General features: G+C 40.3%; 1 protein-coding gene across 4 annotated transcripts in view; it reads left to right on the plus strand.

Moving 5' to 3' along the window:
* The window catches only part of dcp1b (decapping mRNA 1B), an 81,378-nt gene extending 59,974 nt beyond the window's left edge, over positions 1-21,404 (plus strand). Inside the window, exons 6-9 of one of the 4 annotated variants that reach the window (XM_078220062.1) lie at positions 1,420-1,563; positions 5,561-6,415; positions 17,239-17,502; positions 18,968-21,404. In XM_078220062.1, coding sequence (XP_078076188.1) covers positions 1,420-1,563; positions 5,561-6,415; positions 17,239-17,502; positions 18,968-19,048 — 1,344 coding nt within the window. In that variant the 3' untranslated portion in view covers positions 19,049-21,404. Of the gene's footprint in view, positions 1-1,419; positions 1,564-5,560; positions 6,416-13,234; positions 13,326-17,238; positions 17,503-18,967 lie in introns of those variants that run through there. The other 3 variants (XM_078220064.1, XM_078220065.1, XM_078220063.1) reach the window with 3 other exon arrangements.
* Positions 21,405-21,911: the final 507 nt, after the last annotated feature.

Here is a 21,911-nt window from a genome sequence, read left to right on the forward strand (position 1 = left end):
AACAAGCCTAACATAGGACAGCTAAAATCAATCATTTATGACTTAACAATGATAATATATCCTACTCCCGATACCAGAACAAAACAGTTGATGTTTCCTAGTCTAGGAAGAGGAATGCTATCTGTGCTCAGATAGCATCACTGGATGTCCAACCTTTAACATCCCCAATTAGAAGTGTCCAGCTCATAAACCTCTGTACAACACGTGATATATATAACATGTGATATACCATATATACCTGTGTGAAATTTAATTCATGATTTTTGGCTTCAAATTGTGTCACTCTTTCACTTACCTTATGTAAAAGTGGACTCTAGTTTTACAGGGTTCAAAACCCACTGCCTGCCTTACTCTACTCGCCTCCCTGCTCCCCCTTCATATACTTAACGTAAAGGAAATGTGTCTGAGAAAGTCCTGGTCTCAATCCACTTGTTTCCTGGAAGCTATTTGAACTGAAGTTCTGCTAACATCACCATCGCAGGTGGCCCACAGTTCTCCCCGAGGAGGCACAACTGTGGCTGTACAATCTGCCAATTTCAGATCACTGCACAGAGGCTCAACGATGTATCACAACTTGCCCAAATGCAAGCCAAATTGCAGCAGACCTGACCTCATCAGGGTGCACTCAACCTGACCATAGCAGCTAGCTTGAGCAGCTGACTAAAGTAGACTTATCTAGATTGCCAATCCATGAGCAGATGCTGTGTACAAGTCAACCCTTTTTGCCTCAAAAATTTGACTACTTTGTTAGTAGATAAGTAAATGCCACAGCGGTTTAAGAAGCTTGCATACTTACCATTCCTTGGTTTCGTCACAATTGTACCACTGGGTAGGGTTTTGCTTGCTTGGTACCACTCATTTTCAGTCACAGGACCTCGAACAGTGGCTTATTTATCCACTCTCTCACTTGCATCAAATATCTTTTTTTATCATTCGGAAGATGTGGGCAGTTAAGAGTCAACCACATTGCTGTGGATCTGGAGTCACATGTAGGCCAGATCAGATGAGGATGGCAGATTTCCTTCCCTAAAGGACATTAATGAACCAGATGCATTTTTTTTTTACAACATTGACAATGGTTTCATGATCACCATTAGAATTTAATACCAGATTTTTATTGGATTCTGCCATGGTGGGATTTGAACCTGGTCCTCCGAGCATTACCCTGGGTCTCTGGATTGCTTGTATCCATATCCTCCTCAACTTTACCACATGCTGCCGCCCCTTGCTGACATCATCCATTGAGATTTGGTCAGCTTCCATGTATTGCATGGAACTTGCAACACAGAAACAAAGCCGTTGGCCCAAAAGGGATGATCTTTCCCCATCATTTTTTCATCCAGCAATACAAGTTGTAATGTACCTCTGAGTAATGAACAATGATCATTCAAATTGAGTGTCTTTAATTTTTGTTTTTAGGTTAAACAGTCCTCTGAGCCAAAGCAGATAACAACTAGTTCCAGTCTGATTCACAACAGTTCAAACCTGATCAAGCCAATTCCGATTAAACTGACTGAGATTGGAGCAGACACTCATTACCAACAAATACAGCAACAGGACAAGGTATTGTGCTTAAATTTCACCAGTAATTCTATGACATTGCTTATATTGGTTCTTTTATATGAATACTCTCCAATTGCTTGGATAAGTGCAGCTCCAAAAACAGTCAAAAAACTTTACACCATCCAGGACAAAGCAGCCTGCTTGAATGCTACTCCTTCAATAAATATTCACTCCCTCTGAACCACCAACGAACAGTGGCAGCCATGTATTTCATTTAAAGATGCACTGCAGGAACTCACCAAGGTTCCGAAGGCAGCACCTTCCAAACCCACGACCACTACCATCTAGAAGGACAAGAGCAGCAAATACCCGAGAACACCAACACTTGCAGGTTCCTCTCCCAAGACACTCTTGGCCATCCTGATGTGGAAATATATCGCCGTTCCTTCACTACCATCAGGTCAAAATCCTGAAATTCCCTCCCTAACAGCACTGTGGGTGTACCTACACCTTAGGAATTGCCATGGTTTAAGAAGTCAGGTCACTACTATTCTCTGAAGGGCAACTAGCAATGGGCAATAAATGCTGGCCTTGCCAGCGGCACCCATATCCCACAAATGAATAAAAAAAGGAGAGGATACGTAATTTTATGCTGGCATGAATTTATGTATGTTCTCCTGTGGTATGTTTACAGAATTAAAATGTTAGATTTCCCTTCCAATAACTGTATCTACTTGATTCCTACTGTTTCCCTTTCACTTTTTATTTTCCTTCCTGTCACACTTATCTCATTGTGATTATCCAGCTTTCTACCATTGTTTTTGCCTCTGTCTAATTCAACCTCCTCACTTGTCTCGCTCTCATGCGTCTCCTGTTTTGTGCTCAATTTATCAATTTTTTCTTAAGACTTGAGTTATGTAGGAAGATAAAAAGCAGGAAAGATTGAAGTGGAGCTGCGAAGAATTTATGCATATGGGTGGTTGGAAAAGGAATATGGGGCTAAAGATTAGATTAATAAAGGCTGTGAGGTAAAGTTGCAAGAGTCTTGTGTTGAAATGTGTTCGTCAGTTTATGGGGTTGGACCTATTAGTTGGGGCATTCAGAGAACTGAAATCTGAAAAAAATATAATCTTAGAATGGTTACAGCATAGAAAGATAATCTGCCAGTTTAACCCTTGACCGCTCTCTGTAATACAGAGTAATTTTGTGAATCTCATTCCTCTGCTCTTTTCCTGTAGTCATGCAAATATTTTCCCTTCAAGTGCTTATCCAATTTCCTTTTCAAAGGCCACCTTTTTTTTAAAAAAAGGCGTAAACTTACAATTCTCCAATCCTCTGGCATCACTCCTCCAACCTATTTTAAGGAGATTGAAAGATTATAGCCAGTACCATTCAAAATTCCCACCCTTCCCTCAACATTCTGAGCTGTGTCTAATCTGGTTCTGGTGACTTACCAACTTGCAGTACGCCAAGTTTTTCTACAACCTCCACTTTATATCAATTTTTAGTCCAACTACTTGCTATTTTACTATGGCATGACAATACCTTCTTCCTTGGTAAACTCAGATGCAAAATACTCATTACTTCCTCAGCCATGTCCTCTGCCCCCATGCATAGGTCTCCTTTTGATCCCTAATTAGCCCCACCCCTTCTCACTATAATTTTACCATTTTACTATTAATATGCCTTATGGAACATAGTTGGATTTCCTTTTAAGTCTCTTTCCATAATCTGTCTGCCCCTCTTGTATTCCTTTTCCCTTGGTGATGACCTTCTCCAACAAGAGAAAATCCAACCAGCTGCCCTTGACTTACAATGGCATTTCCATCACTGAATCCCCCACTATCAACATCCTGGAGTTTACCACTGACCAGAAACTGAACTGGACCAGCCATATGAATATTGTAGCTATAAGAACAGGTCAGAGGCTGGGAACTCTGCAGAGAATAACTCAGCTCCTTACCCCTGCAAAGTCTGTCCACCATCTAGAAGGCATAAATCAGGAGAGTGATGGAATACTCTTCATTTGCCTGGATAAGTGCAGCTCTTCTAACGCTCAAGAAGCTCAATACTATCCAGGGCAAAGCAGCGCACTTAATTGGCACTCCCTTCCCCACCTTCAATATCCACTCCTTCCAGCACTGATGCATAATGGCAGCAGTGTGTATCATCTACAAGATACCTTGCAACAACTCACCAAGGTTCCTTCGACAGCACCTTCCAAACCAGCGACCTGTGCTATCTAGAAGGACTAGGCCAGCAAATGCAGGGGTACACCCAACCTACAAGTCCCTCAAAGCCACACACCATCCTCACTTGGAACTACATCTCCGTTCCTTCACTGTCGCTGGGTCAAAATCATGGGAACTCACTCCCTAACACCGCTGTAGGTGTACCTACACCAGGTGTATAAGATCATGAGAGGAATGAATAAGGGGTGAATGCACTCAGTCTTTTTCCCAGGGTTGGGGAATCGAGAACTAGAGAGCATAAGTTTAAGTTAAGAGGGGAAAGAATTAATGGGAACTTGAGGAGCAACTATTTTACTCAGAGGATGATACGTATGTGGAATGAGCTGCCGGAGGAAGTGGTTGAAGCAGGGACTTTGACAACATTTAAAAGGCATTTGGACAAATACATGGTTAGAAAAGGTTTAGAGGGGTATGGGCCAAATGCAGGCAAATGGGGTTAGCTTAGATGGGCTTTTTGGTTTGCATGGACCAGGTTGGGCCGAAGGGCCTGTCTCTGTGCCGTAGATTCTATGATATGGACTGCAGTGGATGAAAGCCACACATCACCATCTCCACCTCACAGGCAATTAGAGATGGGCAACAAAAATGCTGGCCTAACCAGTGACGCCCACATCCCGTAAAAGAATTTTTAAAAACTTCCCTTCTGAACTTTGTATATTCAGCCTGGTTCTCTACTTGTATTATCAGCCTGGCATCTGTTATAAACCCCCTTTTCTTCATCCTACTCTTTTTTTTCATCATTCAGGAAACTCTCTCTTTGGTTGCCTTACCATGCCCCATCGTAGGAACTTAATTTGGCTGTACCTCAAATATATTTGCGATCTGGGGGATCTTTATAAGGGTAGGTGAATAAGAAACACTCATGAATAGATTGAGATTTTAGTGTATGCACTGGCTGTGGTGCAAGGCCTCAGTGAAAAGAGCTGGTGGCTGAGAGTACTTTGGGGAGTGAGGCAAGCTTTCCAGAGAGAGTATGGAAATGAGAGAGGTGGAGAAACTCAGAATTTTGGGGGGTTTTGAGAACTAGCTTGATACAACTTTGCAGTATAATATAAAACAATGTGCAATTTAATAATGCTGTAAGTTGTGTCAGCGGAAACTTCACTTATCAAAACAAAAATATGAGCTTAAAAATCTAATACAAAGAATAAAATCAGTCGTGAAAATTAGAGTAGAACTATAATGCTTGTATATAATTCAGTTATTTTCAAAATGGATAAAATCTGGCTGGTGGAGAGATTGTTTAGCATGCCTGCATTTACATTATAGCTTCATTGGGTTTATTTCCATTCCATTCTCATTTATATTTTTAGTTTTCTTATTGGTCTCCTCATTTCTCAAATATAACAAGAGGTAGCTGTGTTGGATTCCATGGCATTACTTTGAGGAGAGGGAGGGGCGTTTCCCCCAACATCTTGCCAGTATTTATTCCAAAACAATGTCATTAAAACAGATAACCAGCAGATAATCTCATTGCTGTTTTGAGTTTTGGAGCAAAAGTTATTTGATGTTGCTTTCAAGGCCCCTACAACAACTAAAATTTATGTAGCACCTTTAACATAGTAATTTGCTATTATGCTTTTTAATTCAACTGTTTGCCGTTTTTTCACCTTGTTTCTGGAGCTATTGAGAGTTTAGTTCTTTTATATTGTACCATTTCACCAATTGTTTTTACTTAGTTTTGCTTGTTCCCAAATACTAATTTCTTCAATGTAACCAGCAACAGCAACGTTTTTTTTTCTGTTGGTATTGTCTTAAAGTTATGAAGTTAATACTCTCAGTCACAAAAGTATTTTTTTTTTTAGAGCACAGAATTGGGAACAAAGCATTTGAATTTGGCAGCCTTGTTTGGTGCACAAAAATCTGCTTTAACTGATGTGTCAAGTGAAACACAGGAATCCAAGAATAAAGTTTCTGGTCGACCAGCTGTTGTGCGTTCTCTGTCCTATGAGGAGCCCAGGAGACTGCCAGAGCCTGAAACCTCCCAAACTGTTAAGAAACAGTTTTGTCCTGCTATTCAGAAACTAATGTGTCGCGGAGTTGACCTACATCCAGTGTCTGAGTTACCAGAAAATCATCTTTGTGAAAACCAAAGTGAAAAAAGTATAGAAAAATCATTAGTGGGACTGTTCCATTCACAATCTTCAAAAGGAAATATCTCTTCACAGCGAAAGTCATTTGATGAATCCTGTCCTTTATTATCTCAGAGTACTCACAATTTGTTTCAAAAGCTACATTGTACCCAGGCATCCCTTTCTACGTCATGTCCTACTGTAATACAGTCAGAACTTTACTTCAGCAAATCTCTGAATGGTTCCCAGATGCAGCCTAGTTCTCAGTCTGCCTATCTTGGTTCCAGCCTACAAGCACAACCTAAAATGCCCCATGTTCCAGCATTCGACAAGGCCAAGCGAACTGCTGCTTCGAATAGTTGTAGTAATCAAATAGAGACCTCTGGTATCATACCTCCTCATGAACTGTTTCAGAAGCTTCAGATAGTCCAGCAGGAACAGCAGCATCATGCTGGGAAAATGACTCTTGCAGCTAAGTTTTCAGCCCAGCCACCTCCAGTCATCAATCAGCCTAATTCCTCAATGAAATCTTTTGATTCTCGGACAAAGAAACCAGTCAATTCAGAAAAACAGAACCTACTTTTTCAGGTAAGAAAACCTAAATGAAAGAGATTTAAAGATTGTGCTGTGAACTACTGACCAAATGTTTACCAAAACCATTTGTACTACAAAGACCTAAAGTAATCAGATAACTTTAAAAATTAATCTTCATTAATGAGAAGAAAATTTGCAGGAACAATTTTCCTTCAGGAATTGGATATTTAAGAAGTTTCAGAGCATGCAGTGTTGTGCTCATATGTTCTGAAACATTGTGTTGCATTTATGCAAGTTTCCTGTGGTAACCGTCCTAATTAGGCTGTCAGTACAAAACTGTTTTCAAAATCAAGCTTCCTGAAGATTTAAGAGATTTTAACCCTCATACGAGTAAGTTTGAGCCAAGTAAGAAATTAACATTTCAAACTGGACTCAAAACTCAAACTCTTTCATTTTTAATGTGTCGGTATGGCAAACAGGAACTCAGCAGCAGATTGGTTGGTTAGTAAAATCTTTTATGGAGGTTGCACGTCTCTGTTAACAGCCTTTTAGTTTTAATACATGTTGGCTGGGTTTTATAGGCCTGGGGAAGCCTGGCCAGTAAAAGGAGGTATAAAGGGCCAGATCCATTAAGTTAAGTCCTTTCCAGCACTGCTTGTGGGTCAAGAGAAGGAGGAGTAACCTGCAAAGCCCTATTGTTCACTCCCCCACAAACCCTTGCCCCACTCTCAATTATGGTGTACACCTTGGTGATCTCATCAATCACATGACCCCCATATTCTCTCTCTCTCTCCCTCTCCACTACCAGGGGACCTCTTCTCCACACCCTTTGCCCCCCACAATCTTGTCTTCCCCAATCTTCAAAACCCCCAGGTGGATGTCCTCTATTTCCTCTTTCACTGTAACATTCTACTGTTACAGTGAAAGTAGCTTCCCTATCTTACCCAATCAGAAAAGAGAATATCAACATTAAGGACACTGATACTTCTGAGTTTCCTATCCAGAACTACTACTACTCCAAATAATTGGATTGGTATATAATTAGGGCCCCTGTTTATTTCCTGCTTTGCACCAGTACATGACTGAACAAGCATATACTGCAAGGTTTATGTCATAAAGTGGAGGACCATTTTGGAAGAGTGACTGCAATATAATTAGGTTCAATGTAGAAACATAAGAACAAGGAGCTTGTCAAGATTAAACAAAAATAAAATTGGCAAATAAATCAAGGATGGTTAAAAGGAGATGAAAAGATACAAATCAAGTCATATCAGCAAGAGGAAAATGAGTGTATCACAGGCTGAGGTCCCATAGTTGAATTATGAGATATCAAATTTCAAATTGCAACAAAACATTTGGGCCTGAACTATTAGAATAATAAATTGTTAGAACAAATCTAAACAATGTATTTTAAAAAGGGGAATTAATAGGCCAAGATGGTATGCAAGAAAGTAATAACACTAGGAGGAAAATAATCAGGTTAGGTGTAATTTTGTTGCGAAACGATGATTGCAAGATTATTGCTGAAAATGGCAAAATTGACAAAACCAAGAAGACTGGAAGAGTATTGCAGTTGGAGATTTAATAGTTAGGAGAATGGACGGGCATTTCTTTGATCCCAGGTGTGAATCTGGGATTGTATGTTGTCTCTGATGCCAGAATCGAGCATGCCACTAAGAGGCTGCTGACCACTCTGAGGGATAGAGGGTCAATAACCAGTGATTGTGGCCCATATTGGTACTACTGACTTGGACAGAAAGAGGAATATTGCCCTGCAGTCATAATTCGGGGAGCTAGTTTGGAAATTAACAAGCATAACAAGCAAAAGTTGTAATCTCTGAATTACTCCCTGTTCTGCATGCAAGTGAGCATGGATCTAGAAGGATAAAGCAGATGAATGTGAGACTAAGGTGATGCAGGAGGGAAGGCTTTCGATTTTTGAGACATTGGACTGGCTCTGGGGGCGATAGGACCTGCACAGGCCGAATGGGTTGCACCTAAACAGAAGTGGGATTCATTTTGTTGAGGGGTGATTTGCTAGTTCTGTTGGGGAGAATTTAAACTAACTTGACAGGCATGTGGGAATCAGGAGGTAATATCACAGAAGAATGGGAAGGTGCACAGAAACTGGAAGAGACAGATCGAACCTGAGTAAGAAATAGTAAGATATTGAGTGGGTTCAGCATAACAGAGAAAGTAATTAAGACTTGAGGATTACTGTACACATATGTAAATGAACAAAGTGGAAAATAGGATTGGTGCATTACAAGCACAGATTCCCATGTGGAAATATGATATAACAAAGAAATGACTTAAAGAAGGGCAGGACTGGGTATTAAATATTCCTGGATACAAGGTGTTCAGGAAAGACAGGAGAAAAAAGGGGGAGGGGTGACGGTATTGATTTAAGAACAGCATTACATTGCTGTGAAGAGAACGAAATTCCCAAATGGCTCAGAGATAAAATATATCTGGCTAAAGCTGAGGAACAAAAAAGGTGCAGTTACATTGCTAGAGTAGTCTATAGACCACTAATCGAGGGAAAGCTGTAGAGGAACAAATTTGCACGGAAATTAGAGGGAGACAAAAATTATAGAGTGGTCATAATGCGGGGCTTTAATTACCTGAATTTAGACGATGACAGTAGGAGTGGAAAGGGCAGAGAGGGAAAGGAGTTCCTAAAGTGTGATCAAGAAAATCTTCCACAGCAGTATGTTTCCAATCCTGGTTTTTAAGAATGAGGTGGACCAAGTGGAGGAGGGGGCTGAAGGGTGGATCAGTAAATTTGCTGATGACACCAAGATTGGTGGAGTAGTGGATGAGGTGGAGGGCTGTTGTAGGCTGCAAAGAGATATAGATAGGATGCAGAGCTGGGCTGAAAAATGGCAAATGGAGTTTAACCCTGACAAATGCGAGGTGATTCATTTTGGTAGGACAAATTTAAATGTGGATTACAGGGTCAAAGGTAGGGTTCTGAAGAATGTGGAGGAACAGAGAGATCTTGGGGTTCATATCCATAGATCTCTGAAGGTTGCCACTCAAGTGGATAAAGCCATGAAGAAGGCCTATAGTGTGTTGGCGTTCATTAACAGGGGGTTTGGGTTTAAGAGCCGTGGGGTTATGCTGCAACTGTACAGGACCTTGGTGAGACCACATTTGGAATATTGTGTGCAGTTCTGGTCACCTCACTACAAGAAGGATGTGGAGACACTGGAAAGAGTGCAAAGGAGATTTACCAGGATGCTGCCTGGTTTGGAGGGTAGGTCTTATGAGGAAAGGTTGAGGGAACTTGGACTTTTCTCTTTGGAGCGGAGGAGGTTGAGAGGAGACTTGATAGAGGTTTACAAGATAATGAGGGGGATAGATAGAGTGAACGTTCAAAGACTATTTCCTCGGGTGAATGGAGCGGTAACTAGGGGGCATAACTATAGGGTTCATGGTGGGAGATATAGGAAGGATGTCCGAGGTAGGTTCTTTACGCAGAGAGTGGTTGGGATGTGGAATGGACTGCCTGCAGGGATAGTGGAGTCAGAAACTTTAGGAGCATTTAAGAAGCTATTGGATAGGCACATGGAGTACTTCGGGATGATAGGGAGGAAATAGCTTGATCTGGGTTTCAGACAAAGCTCGGCACAACATCGTGGGTCGAAGGGCCTGTTCTGTTCTGTGCTGTACTGTTCTATGTTCTATGTGTCAGTAGTGGACTATTTAGGGGACAGTGATCATGGTTTCATAAGATTTAGATTGACTACGAAAGAGCACAAGAAACAATCCAGAGTAAGAATAATTAACTGAGGGAAAACCAGCTTCAGTGGGGTTAGGGTGGATTACATATAATCTGTAGAATTCCTACAGTGCAGAAAGAGGCCACCTGGCTCATCAAGTCTGCACCGATTTATCCAAAAGAAAATCCCACCCAAGCTATCCCCTCCGTTCTACCCTTGTAACCCCCCATGCATTTTGCCATCGCTACTCCACCTAACCTGCATACCTTTGGACACCAAGGGGCAATTCAGCTTGGCCAAACCACCAACCTGAACATCTTGGACTGTGGCAGGAATCCGGAGCCCCGGAGGAAACCCATGCAGACATGGGGGGAATGTGCAAATTCCACAGACAGTTATCCAAGGCCGGAATTGAACCCGGGTCCCTGGCACTTGAGCCAGATAAATTGGAATTGAAGGTTGGCAGGCAAAATGGTAAGTGAAGAATGAGCTGCCTTTAAAGAGGAGTAGTTTGGGCACTGTCCACATATATCCCCATGAAGGAGAACAGTTATGGCAAACAAATCTAGAGCTTCCTGGATGACAAAAGTGATAGAGATTAAGATAAAGAAGTGTGCTTATGTCAGCTGGATAATACAACCGAGAATCAGAGTGAATATAGAAGATTGGAAGGTTCAGAGATGAAAAAGCAAATCAGAAAAGCAAAGAGTATGAAAGCAGACTTGCAGCTAACATGAAAGGAAAGCCAAAAGTCTTCTATCAGCACTTAAATAGTGATAGAGTGGTAAAAAGAAGCATGGGGCCAATTAGAGACCAAAAAGGAGATTTGCACATAGAGGTAGAGAGCGGAGCCAAGGAAGATGATGTTGCATAGTTCATGGTGAAAGAGTAGGTAACTCACTTGAAGGGTTTAAAATTGATAAGGAGGAGATATTGGATAGATTGTAGGTACTTAAAGTTGATTAGGCACCAGAATCAGATGCATCCAAGGATGCAGAATGAAGTGAGTGGAAATTTGCTGGAGGCACTAGCCATAATTTTACAGTTTTCCTTCGACTCAAAATTGGTGTCAGAATTGGAGAATTGCAACCCTTGTTTCAAAAAACTTCAAAAGATAATCCTAGCATCTACATGCCATGCAGCCTAACCTTAATCGTGGAAATGTTTCTAGAAACAGTAATTTGGGACAAAAGTAATGATCACTTGGGCAACTGCCTCTTTATTAAGGATGTCGTTTTAAGCCATTCACCTCTCATGCAGGTCAGTTAATGGTGCCCATATTCAGTCTGGGTCTGAAGAGCCATGTGACCCACCATTTTGAAGTGTCCTCTGCCGTTTCCTAACCCTGCACTTACCACCAATCCTCCTGTTCACAACCTCTGCCTCCCCCTGCTGCTAACCCTCCAGTTTTTTGCCTTTGCTGCTCCCTGAACCTTTTGATTTTTGACCTCAGTGCCATCTTGCTGCTGGTCCCATGGTTTGCTGCTTCTGATGTTCCCTCCACCTCTGCTAATCCGTGACAATTCCTCTCGCTATCTCTGCACCTTATGGCTTATCTTCTGCCAGTTAAAGCTGCACTTCCTGTCATTTGTCACTGTGGGAGACTTGATGAGAGGAATAGGCCACAGCAACCAGAAGGTTCGGAGGGTGACGCAGGATGCAAACCAGTGGGTTGCCAATGAGTAGGAGGATCAGGGAGTGGGATGCATGGTGAGCAAGACAAATATTTCAGGGTATAATGCTTTAATGTTTTTATAAAATGACAAAGGTCTTACAGAGCCTAACTACAGCTTTTGCATTGGGTTTAATGGAAAAATCTGATTCACTTAAAGTTGTTTCACTTGCATTGCACTTTTCAGGAATAAGAATACAACTTTAAATGAGGACTTGGTATATATCATCGATTTGCACATTTTCTTTCCAGTCAGAAAGTTCTCTGCCTCCCTCTTGCAGTTCACCCTTCAACATTCTTATTATCTGTGTGGCCATATTTTCCTTTTCTCTGTTTTCATTGGCTTATTCTTGGGATATACCCAGTATTAGTAAGATTGCATTAATTTCCCATCCCAATTACACTGAGAAGATAGCAGCTGAGCATAGTCTCATGTTAAGCTCAGACCAGAAAATAGACGAGATAAAACAGCTAACCCAATTTATTTAGAAAATTAGCTACAAGTTGTGAAAAGTGAATTTAACCAATCCAGTGGAAGATATTCTGACATACAGTTCATCAGAGCTCTTGGTAGCCCTTCACCAGCAGAGAAATCTCTTGGGATAAAACAAAGTCCTGAGAATTGATTTTTTTTTTTGTTGCCCAAACATACTTCAGAATTAAACAAGTACTGGAGAAGCTGTCAAGGGACTCTGCTTCGTTCTGCTCACTTGATTTTTAGAAAAAAAAGACAACATTTTAACTGTATCCATTATTCATTAAAAATAGAGTGGCTGGTGGTACTATACCTGTAGGTGGCGCTGCAATACCTCACCAAAAAATGCATTGAGACCCCAAGGTGAACACAATTGAGTGGAAAGAATGCATAAAGCATTTAGATGTAGATTTAGCAAAGTCAATAGTCTTGATGTCCAGTCGGAGAATGTAAATGTCTGTGTGTGTCTCGCTCATTCTCACTCTCTCAGTGGCTGCTACCTTTTCGAACAAATGCCACTACACCTATGTATTTAGGTTTTCCTAAACCTCAGTAACATCCAATTAAATGAAACTCAAATTATACTCGGGAATAATAGTTTGTAATTTAGAAATTCTTCTGCCTTTATATTACAGTCAGTTCAAGCTCGCTTTGATGCCCTGAGGAATTCAGTCCTCTGCCACTTGATGCAGATGTAGAACCCTTTAATCTCTTGTCAACCTAGGATGGCACACGACCTACATTCCCCACACATCCTATGACTTAATTTGTAAAGTTACAAACTCAGCAACAAAACATTTGCTCACAAACCTCATCTCCGTCTAAGCTCCAATGAAACCCAAATATTTGCGAGGAAAGTTAAGAGAAGATATTAGTCTCTCCTCTCTTGATTTCATTCTTGCTGTTGACATATTTAAACTGTCCACTCCATCATCTGTAATATTTCAAGTAACATCTAAAAATTAATATATACTTGTAAAATAATTTCATATGTTTTAAAGCACAACTGATATTCTACATGTGATGCAAGAACTGTTTAAAGCCAATAGTTTCCAGATGACTACAAAATATGCTGCCTTTTTCAAATTGAAGGTTTGTGAACCTGCAAAGCACTAATGCATTTTCCACTATGCTATGCATTCAGGCTTTCTTAATTCTTAGTAACATACAGTGAAATGAAAGTTCAAATTATCCTCCAAATCATTGTTCAGTACAAGTCATGTGAGTTAATTACACAAGTCTTCACTCTACATCCATTTGTCAATGCAGAAAGTGACTAACAAATAAATGATCTGAAACCAATGATTTTTGTTCCATTAGAGTAATGTGCATTTCAAAGTTGCAAAACGCTTCTGTAATTGTGGTTTGACACAATTGAGTTGTTTTGAAACACATGCCAGCCAATGGAGATGAAAATGGATCAGTTTTATGTTCATCTTAATGGATTTGAGGCATAACTACCATTCTGGAAACGCCCCCAGAGGCAACCCAAATCTCTGTCTAAGAGGATGTAAAGTAGACGTAATAATGCTATCAAGTCCTGAGGATTTTGAGGCTTGTGGGTATCTCCCAGCAAGAAACTGAAATAAAAATAGAAAATACAGAATATTGTGATCTATTGTAATGTATAACAATTGCATATTCTTTACTGTTTGTTTAGCTGATATGTAGTATCTGTCCATATTGTCTTTGTTACTTTTATTTGCTGCATTCTTTGTAGGCTCCTGAATTTTTCAAACTAGAGAAAGTGATCACAAAGATTTAGATAAATAACAATACATCAAAGCTGTTTGTAACATTTTGATTAGGGGGAAATCTAAATCAGTTCCAATAGGTGTATCTCTTCACTGTAACCCCAAAAACAACCACTCTTACTTTATGAACAAACTTGTTGCACTTTCAGTAGTTGAAGCAGTTGAAACCTTTAAAATGAAATAAAGAAGAGCAACTTGCATTTATATAGTGCCTTTTCACATCACAGTATTGAAAATTATATAAACAACACCTTTGTAGCAACACTTCAGATGCTAGTAGTTGCTCAGTTGGTGGCCCTCTTACCCTTGAATTAGAAATCCCACTCCAGGCGTTGAACAAATTATCGAGGCTGACACTACAGGATATTAAGTGAAGGAGCTCTGCACTGTCTGAGTTGCTGACTCTTGGATGAGACATTAAACTGAGGCCCCATCTGCCCTCGGGTTGATGTAAAAAAAAATCCCAAGGTGGTATTTCAAAGAAGAGCAGAGGAGCTATCCTCCATGTCCTGATCAATATTTATCCTTTGATCAACAACAAAAAACAGATTATCTGGTAATGATCACATTGCTCTTTGCAGGAGTTTGCTTTGCACAAATTGACAATGGTGTCACTTACAACATTTATAAAGTTTCATTGGCTGCAAAGCACTTTGAGATGTCCAGTGATCTTGGAAAGCACAATATAACATGCAAGCCTCTCTTTCATGAGCACAGAGAGGCCTGGGTTCAATGGCTAATCTGACAGCACCTCCGACAATTCAACAGTCCTTCAGTACTGCACTGGAGTGTCAGCCTTAACTGTTGTGCTCAAGGCCTGGAATGGGACTTGAACCCACAACCTTCTGACTCAGAAGTGGGAATGCTACCAAGTGAGTCATAACTAGCACCTGAAGTGTTGCTACAAAGGTGTTGTTTTCCTCATTTCCAATGTTGTGTCTTGATGAATCTTTTTCATTTACACTGTCTTTCATTATTTTTGGGTAAAATAAATCTACACTTCCCTAAAGCTCAGATAAATGAGATACTCGCATGAACCAGGAAGGTTCCTAGTTCAATCCATTGTCTGCTAATTGATTTGACAGGCAAGTGGTAGGGGGCACTACAGGTGGCATCTTAGTCTTGCAATTACAGACATCAGGAATTCACTAGCAAGTCAAACACTTCACCCCTAGGTCAGGTTCCCTTTCTTCTGTAATGCCAAATCAAAACATTTCAAATCCTCTTGCTGCCAAACCTGAATAGTACTACTAATGTAAAATAGCACTACTAATGTTGGACATCCAGCCTAATTTTACCAAAGTTCAGGATCACGGGCAGCATGGTGGCATAGTGGTTAGGACTTCTGCCTCTCAGAGCCAGAGGCCCGGGTTCAATTCCGGCTTTGGGTGACTGGCTGTGTGGCGTTTGCATGTTCTCCCTGTGTCTGCATGGGTTTCCTCCTATTGCTTCAGTTTCCTCCCACACTCCATTAATGTGCAGTTTAGGTTGATTGGCCATGCTAAATTGCCCCTTAATGTCAGAGGGACTAGCAGGGTAAATATGTGGGGTTACGGGGATAGGCGTAGGCGGGATTATTGTCGGTGCAGACTCAATGGGCCAAATGGTGGCCTCCTGCACTATAGGGATTCTATGATTCTACGATCTATGATTCTATGATCCCTAGTGCAGCTAAATTTCAGAACTCCTATCACATATTGCTACATACTAAATATCTTGGACTAACTGATACATCTAAATGCTTGAGCAGGAGGATTAAGGTATGGTGGAAAATTTATATGCTTTGCAGCATTTTGTACAAATAATAGTGGAGGTGACTAGTAGGTGTATAGAGAATATGGAACAGTTGTTAGAGATGACTGTTTAAAAAGAAACTTTTTAAAAAAAGAAAGCCCCAGTTTGGAGAAGCCTTCAGCCACTATCAACACAAATTGTTCATTGAAGTCAGAAAGGAAATAAAGAATTTGACCACCATTTTTTAATATGCATGTCAACAGCAAGAGCACCAGTTCAGAACAAGACTGCAATACATGAAAACATTTATGATCTGACTGGGTTTGTTAAGATAAGACATCTAATTTGTATTGTACCTCATTCTCTGCATTGCCTTGAAATAACTGAACCACAGTACCCTGCTCCAATTATTGCAGCGTGCTTCACTCCACACCTCTTTCTTCAAATGCCTCACCCTGCACCTCTACTGTCTTTATTAGAGGATATTTGGACAGATGTGGGAAAGTATCCATTCAGGTCCTCTCCCGTTGGGTTGGATATCATGTCTACTGTGGGAATGGGTTGCATCAAGAATATGATGAGAAGTGAATATACCCCAAAGTAGCCACTCCAAAAATCCCAGCAGTCAGAAAGAACTTTCCAGAAACTCAATAGAAATGGTGGGATCCCTTTAAATATCACTGTCTTGATTTGCTTCTTGAATGTGCCATGTTTGTTTGGGCAGTTTCAAGAATAGGCACTAATTTCTTGAAAGGATTCTAACACAATACCAAGGCCTCCTTGGAACATTTTAATGCAGTCAACATTAATTTCAGGCAGCTGCCAGGGATGCCAAAGGAACACCTTAAATAATATGACGGTAGTTACAATTTGTGTGTGCAAGTGGATGAAATGCAAATTAATTTTTACTTTCCTACAACTCATTACGTTAATTGATCTGCAGTTACTCAGTGAATTTTTTTCTCCTTTCTTGAACAAAGGTCTTTTGCTGGTTACTTTTTGCCACTGTTCTATATGGATTATCTGAATCTGGGTGTGGCGAGCATGATCACAAAATTTGCTGTTGACACAAAAAAACTCGTGAATAAAACCATACAAGACTGATCCTAATGTCCTGGAAATCTGATCATTACTCTCTCCCTATACAGTTTTCATCCAAGCATTCACCTCCTTTACCTTATTATTTATAATCTGAATGGTATTAGGATTACTCCTTAGTTTATCATCCTTGTGATCCTACTCTTTTAATCTTGTGTCGCAATCCTGAAACTGAAAGGCATGTTCCATTGTTTTATCCAAACAGGTCCTGGGAAGATTAGTGAGAGTCAAAGAATAATGAAACAAGAAACCCTTAAGAGAATTTTTTTAGAAAAGGGAGAACAAACAGAAGTTGCTTTTCAGGAAGACCACATAAGATAAAGTGGCATAATTATGGGAAATTACAAATTTAAATTGGGATTTTTATTGCCAATTTTACTTTAGCAATCTCTTTGTTGTTTATTTTCTTTCTTGATTAGGCAATTTCCCCACAGCGCATTCCAGCTACAGTGGTGCCATCCCTATTGATGTCACCCATGGTGTTTGCCCAGTCTACAGTGGGAAAGCCAATGATGGGGGTAGAAACAAGTGCAATACCTTTACCACAGACAGACACCATTCCAACTTCCAAACAGCGGCATGTTTGTTTGCATCCACCTGCACAGATGGGAGAGCTGATTAATAAAACACCAAATGTGCTTACCAAGACTCAGTTACAGGAAACCCTTTTGTACCTTTTGCAGGTAAAATTTTTAATAAGTTAATTTAGGATTTTCTGAAAGAATTGCTCTGGTCACTGCATGTAGTAACTTTGTAAATCAATTCAAAAACATACATTTATTACTTACTATGTCATTGAGACTATAGCAATTTTTCTCAGCTGTTCTTGGATCAAAGTTTAATATCAATATGTTAAAGCAAACAGCCTTTTTAAATTCAGAAACCATTCTATCACCTCACTCGAGCACCAACCCTTGTCTTTCATCTACCCTCATTTCAAGGATTGGCCACACTCTGTACAATCTTCTTTCTCTGTTGCCCTCAATGCCTATCCCAGAGAGAGGCCAGTCCATGGTCTGATATTATGCAACATGCCAATTTAGGAGTTCCTCATGCAAGTTCTCAGGTGTTTTGCATTGCATCACTTGCCTCTTTTTCCAAACACTCCTTTCCTGTTTGCATCACATGTTCAAAATGTGAGCTTCCTTCATATCACTGCCTCAAACAAGCTCCTCTTAGCACCAATATTCTTGAGCACCCACTCATTAGTCCACTTTGGCTGTCCATGTAATATCAGTCCTCTCATTTCAAATGCTCATATTTGATCCTCATCACTCTTCTTGATGGACCAGCAAACACATTCATACATTGTCACCAGCCACACACAAGCTTTCAAGAGATGAATTTTCAGGATGCTGTAGCTACTCAACACTTTTTTTTAAAGTGAGTTCACAATGCCATGACCTTTGTTAAATCTAGCCTGGATTTCTTTGAAAGTGCACCTCCCATGATGAGTGACCCAAGACAGTGGAAGATAGCAACCTGAACTCTGTTAATCAGAATCTTGCAAGTCTTTCAACTCATCCATAAGACCATTTTCTTATTGACATTGTCCGGGAAACTGTATTTCTGGTTAACTTGATCATGGGGATCCACCAACTCCTGTAGCTCCTTCAGAGTTAGCAAGCAGAGTAATGTCATCAGCATTTCGACAATTTGAAGAAGCACCAATCTGTGTGTTCAAATAAAAGTAGTTCATTTAAAAAACACAATTCAGCTGAGGTTATTGCCTTGGCTCAACAGTTTGTTCAACAATAATTGATCGATTGTTTTATTATTTGACATAAATAGTTTTCACAAAAATTCAGTGGAAATAATTTTTTAAGATAAATATGTTGTGTGACTCTTGGGGATGATTGATTGTGTTTCATAATTGTAAAAATAGATTTGACAGTAAATCAGGAATAGTTCTAACATGTAATTTCATGCTCATCAATTGGAAACATTTTTTAAGTTGAGGCAGTTTAATTTCTTTAACACATCATGAATTTCAATCAATTGGGATCAGTATTTATATTTACTTGGTAAGATTGTATCTTGATTGTGTGGTGGTCCTATTAAAACAATTTTACAGCAAATTCTTTTGCCCCAGTTTTATCAATTTTGGATATTTTCTAACTTCTATACTTTTGTTATTTTGAATTTCAGAATGATACCAGCTTTGTGAATGTAATTTATGAAGCCTATCTTGCAGGCCAACCAAATACTGCAGCACTGAAGAAAACCTGAAAGTTTTGATGCAAGATGTAAAAGTAGATCTAATTTAGTGAAGATAATCAAATGATACACACTGATAAAAGAATTATTTTGTTTTTATTTTATAAGAGTCTTTTATTTTTGGAATTGTGTTGGCCTTGCGTGGAGCGCTTAAAGGACTATCTTTCACACTGGATAACTTTTACTGCTGATCAGGCTTATTTTAAGCTGTTGTAAGATAAAGATAATTTAAAAGTGAATTGAGGTATCTGAAGAATCAATTTTATTTGAAGACTACTGTTAGTTCATGGGAAATTGATATTGTATTTTTTCATTGATTCAGCAAATAAAAACGCAATACCAGTCCAACTTTGTGAATTGTCAACAATTTGCCCCCAATGTACATCAGCACATGTAATGTAAAACTCACTTTTACTTGCTTGACAAAAAATTGCAGCACCATTTATTAGTTTTCTTCCCTAGTACCCCCTTAGATTGTGTAGAAGTTAATCCCGCATAGGCAACTTGCATACTGTTTGAGTAAAACCAAACTTATTTGGTTCTGGGAGGAAACCATTGTTACAAATATAGTTTGTAAGATTGTTTTGGGATTGTCTCTTTCTTTTAAAGTAAAATGGAAGAATGAAGGAGGTCATGTGACTTGTTCTGAATTCTGCCCAACTACTGGCTTGGTTGTTTAAATGTTAAGGGGTGGGGGAGAAAAAAGGTCATCTTACTGGAAAGAATGTGCAAGATATTCTCACCTATAAACAATGACAGCAACTGTGTTGATGGTGGACTTCAAGTCTCACAGGGAGGTGTTAGAAATGAAAGCTTTTATAAACAGTTGCACTTAAAACATGCCTATTTAATTTCAAGTAGGAATGGAGTGGGGAGGTGCATTGAGAGGACAGCCAGTTAGCATTTCTACCTGGATACAAGGCCTATGTGATTTACAATTCCTTGGAAGTGGAGTTTGAGAGGAGAAAGGTCATGAGCAAGCCATTGTAGTATCTGCTTATGGGTTTCTTAAGATATCCCTGAACCTAGGGCAGGTCAGTTCGCAAGAATCTGAAAGAGAGAGGTGTTCAGTCCTATTGTTTACCACAGTGTGGGTGGGAACTCATACTTGGATTGAAAAATCAGGTTTTACAAGGATTTAAACAATGGCTATGCAGAGAAATCTCCATGGTAACCCTCACTGTAAAGTCAGTTTGAGGATTAGGAGCTATCCGGTTGGAAAAGGAAAAAGGAAGCAAATCATCGGGAGCTGAGAATTGCTTTGGACTGGTTCCTGGAGAATGAAGTGTCCACTTGTGGGGCAACGCAAAGTATAAGCATGGAGTGGTACTTTTAGTAATTTAAAAGTTAAATGGGGGTTCTTTTCTGTTATTTGATGTATAAGTTGCACACTGAATAGTGTTTGGACAATGGTGTTTTTGGTTTGTTTATTACAGTAAAAATCTTAAAACTTGCAATCTTGTCCTGTTATCCTTCCAGTCAGTCACTGGGGATTCAAACATCTTTTTAAAAGTTATCGGTCTATGAAAATTTTAACACCACATATTAAACATAAACTCCAAAATACTGTCATGCCATTGTAAATAGGTGGGTCTGCACATGTTTCCTACTCCTGTGATATATAAAACATAGGACACTAATTGCAACAATTTATTTTCTCCAGGTGCACTTATTATACTCTCGAGGCAGAATGTTCCATTATTTTGGCTAAATGAGAAAACTGGAATGAATCGCATCGGCCCATGGGTGGGAGTTTGCACCATATCTTTAACCACTTTTTAAAAAAACATTTACGTGACTCATGCCACACCTATGGTGAGATTGTTCTGATTTGCCCACCTGGTGATCAGTATTTCAATGGGGATGCTGCATTTAAGTACTTCCCCTGCACTTGTTCATAGTCTAGCCACGAGGATGGCAGCAAAGAAGCCAGTGCCAAGGTTTTTGGAGGGAACTCTGACCAGATTGCTGGATGCGGAAAAGGAGAGTTGTGATGTGCTGTACCCTCAAATGGGCTGGAGACCATCCAGCAAAGTCACAAACCCCAGATGGGAGGTGGTGCCTGTTTAGGGGGTGGGGGAGAGATTTGGGACATGCTGGTCCGAGGGGGGTGCAGGTTGGAGGCTGGCCTGGACATGTTCTTTCTGGAGACAATACACATCTCTTTAACCTGTGTTGAATGCTCCCTCCACCCACATTGTACATTTAAGACCTGGCTGGCTGTAGAGATTTGCATTCTAATCAGTATTCTGTAATTTGATTTCTGTGTCTGTGCCCTGTTTGAGAACAGATATCCACTCCATCTGACGAAGGAGCTCTGCTCCGAAAGCTTATGGTATTTGCTACAAAAATAAACCTGTTGGACTTTAACCTGGTGTTGTGAGACTTCTTACTGTGCTTACCCCAGTCCAACGCCGGCATCTCCACATCATGTCTGGGAGACCAGTGATTGGGCCGTGGGGGGGTGAGAAGGCCGACATTGGGGGGGACACAGGGCTGGCCAGCGATTGGGAGACTAGCAGACAGGGGCCACTGCGCATGGTGCTGATAGATCTGTGCATGGTGCCGATTGTGCATGTGCCGATCTGTGGCCCGTTCAGCGCTATGCTGCTGGCCTCTCCAGCGGGAATAGGCCCACCCATTGATTTCTAGAGTGAATCACACTAGTGGTCTCTGCAGTGCACAGTGTGGGTGATTCATTTCGAAACTCCCACTGAAAAAACCAGCGTGATTTACTCCCGTTTTTACACGGATTTGACACTTAGAATTTGTTTGAGAGAATCCCACCCATTGTCTCTTGCCTCATGGCTAGTAGGATAAAAACTCTACATGCTTCATGTTTGCATCTGAAATAACTGAAAGGGAAGAAAGAGAA

The sequence above is a fragment of the Mustelus asterias genome, chromosome 9 (assembly GCF_964213995.1).
Source record: "Mustelus asterias chromosome 9, sMusAst1.hap1.1, whole genome shotgun sequence".
In the NCBI taxonomy this organism is placed as follows: Eukaryota; Metazoa; Chordata; class Chondrichthyes; order Carcharhiniformes; family Triakidae; genus Mustelus; species Mustelus asterias.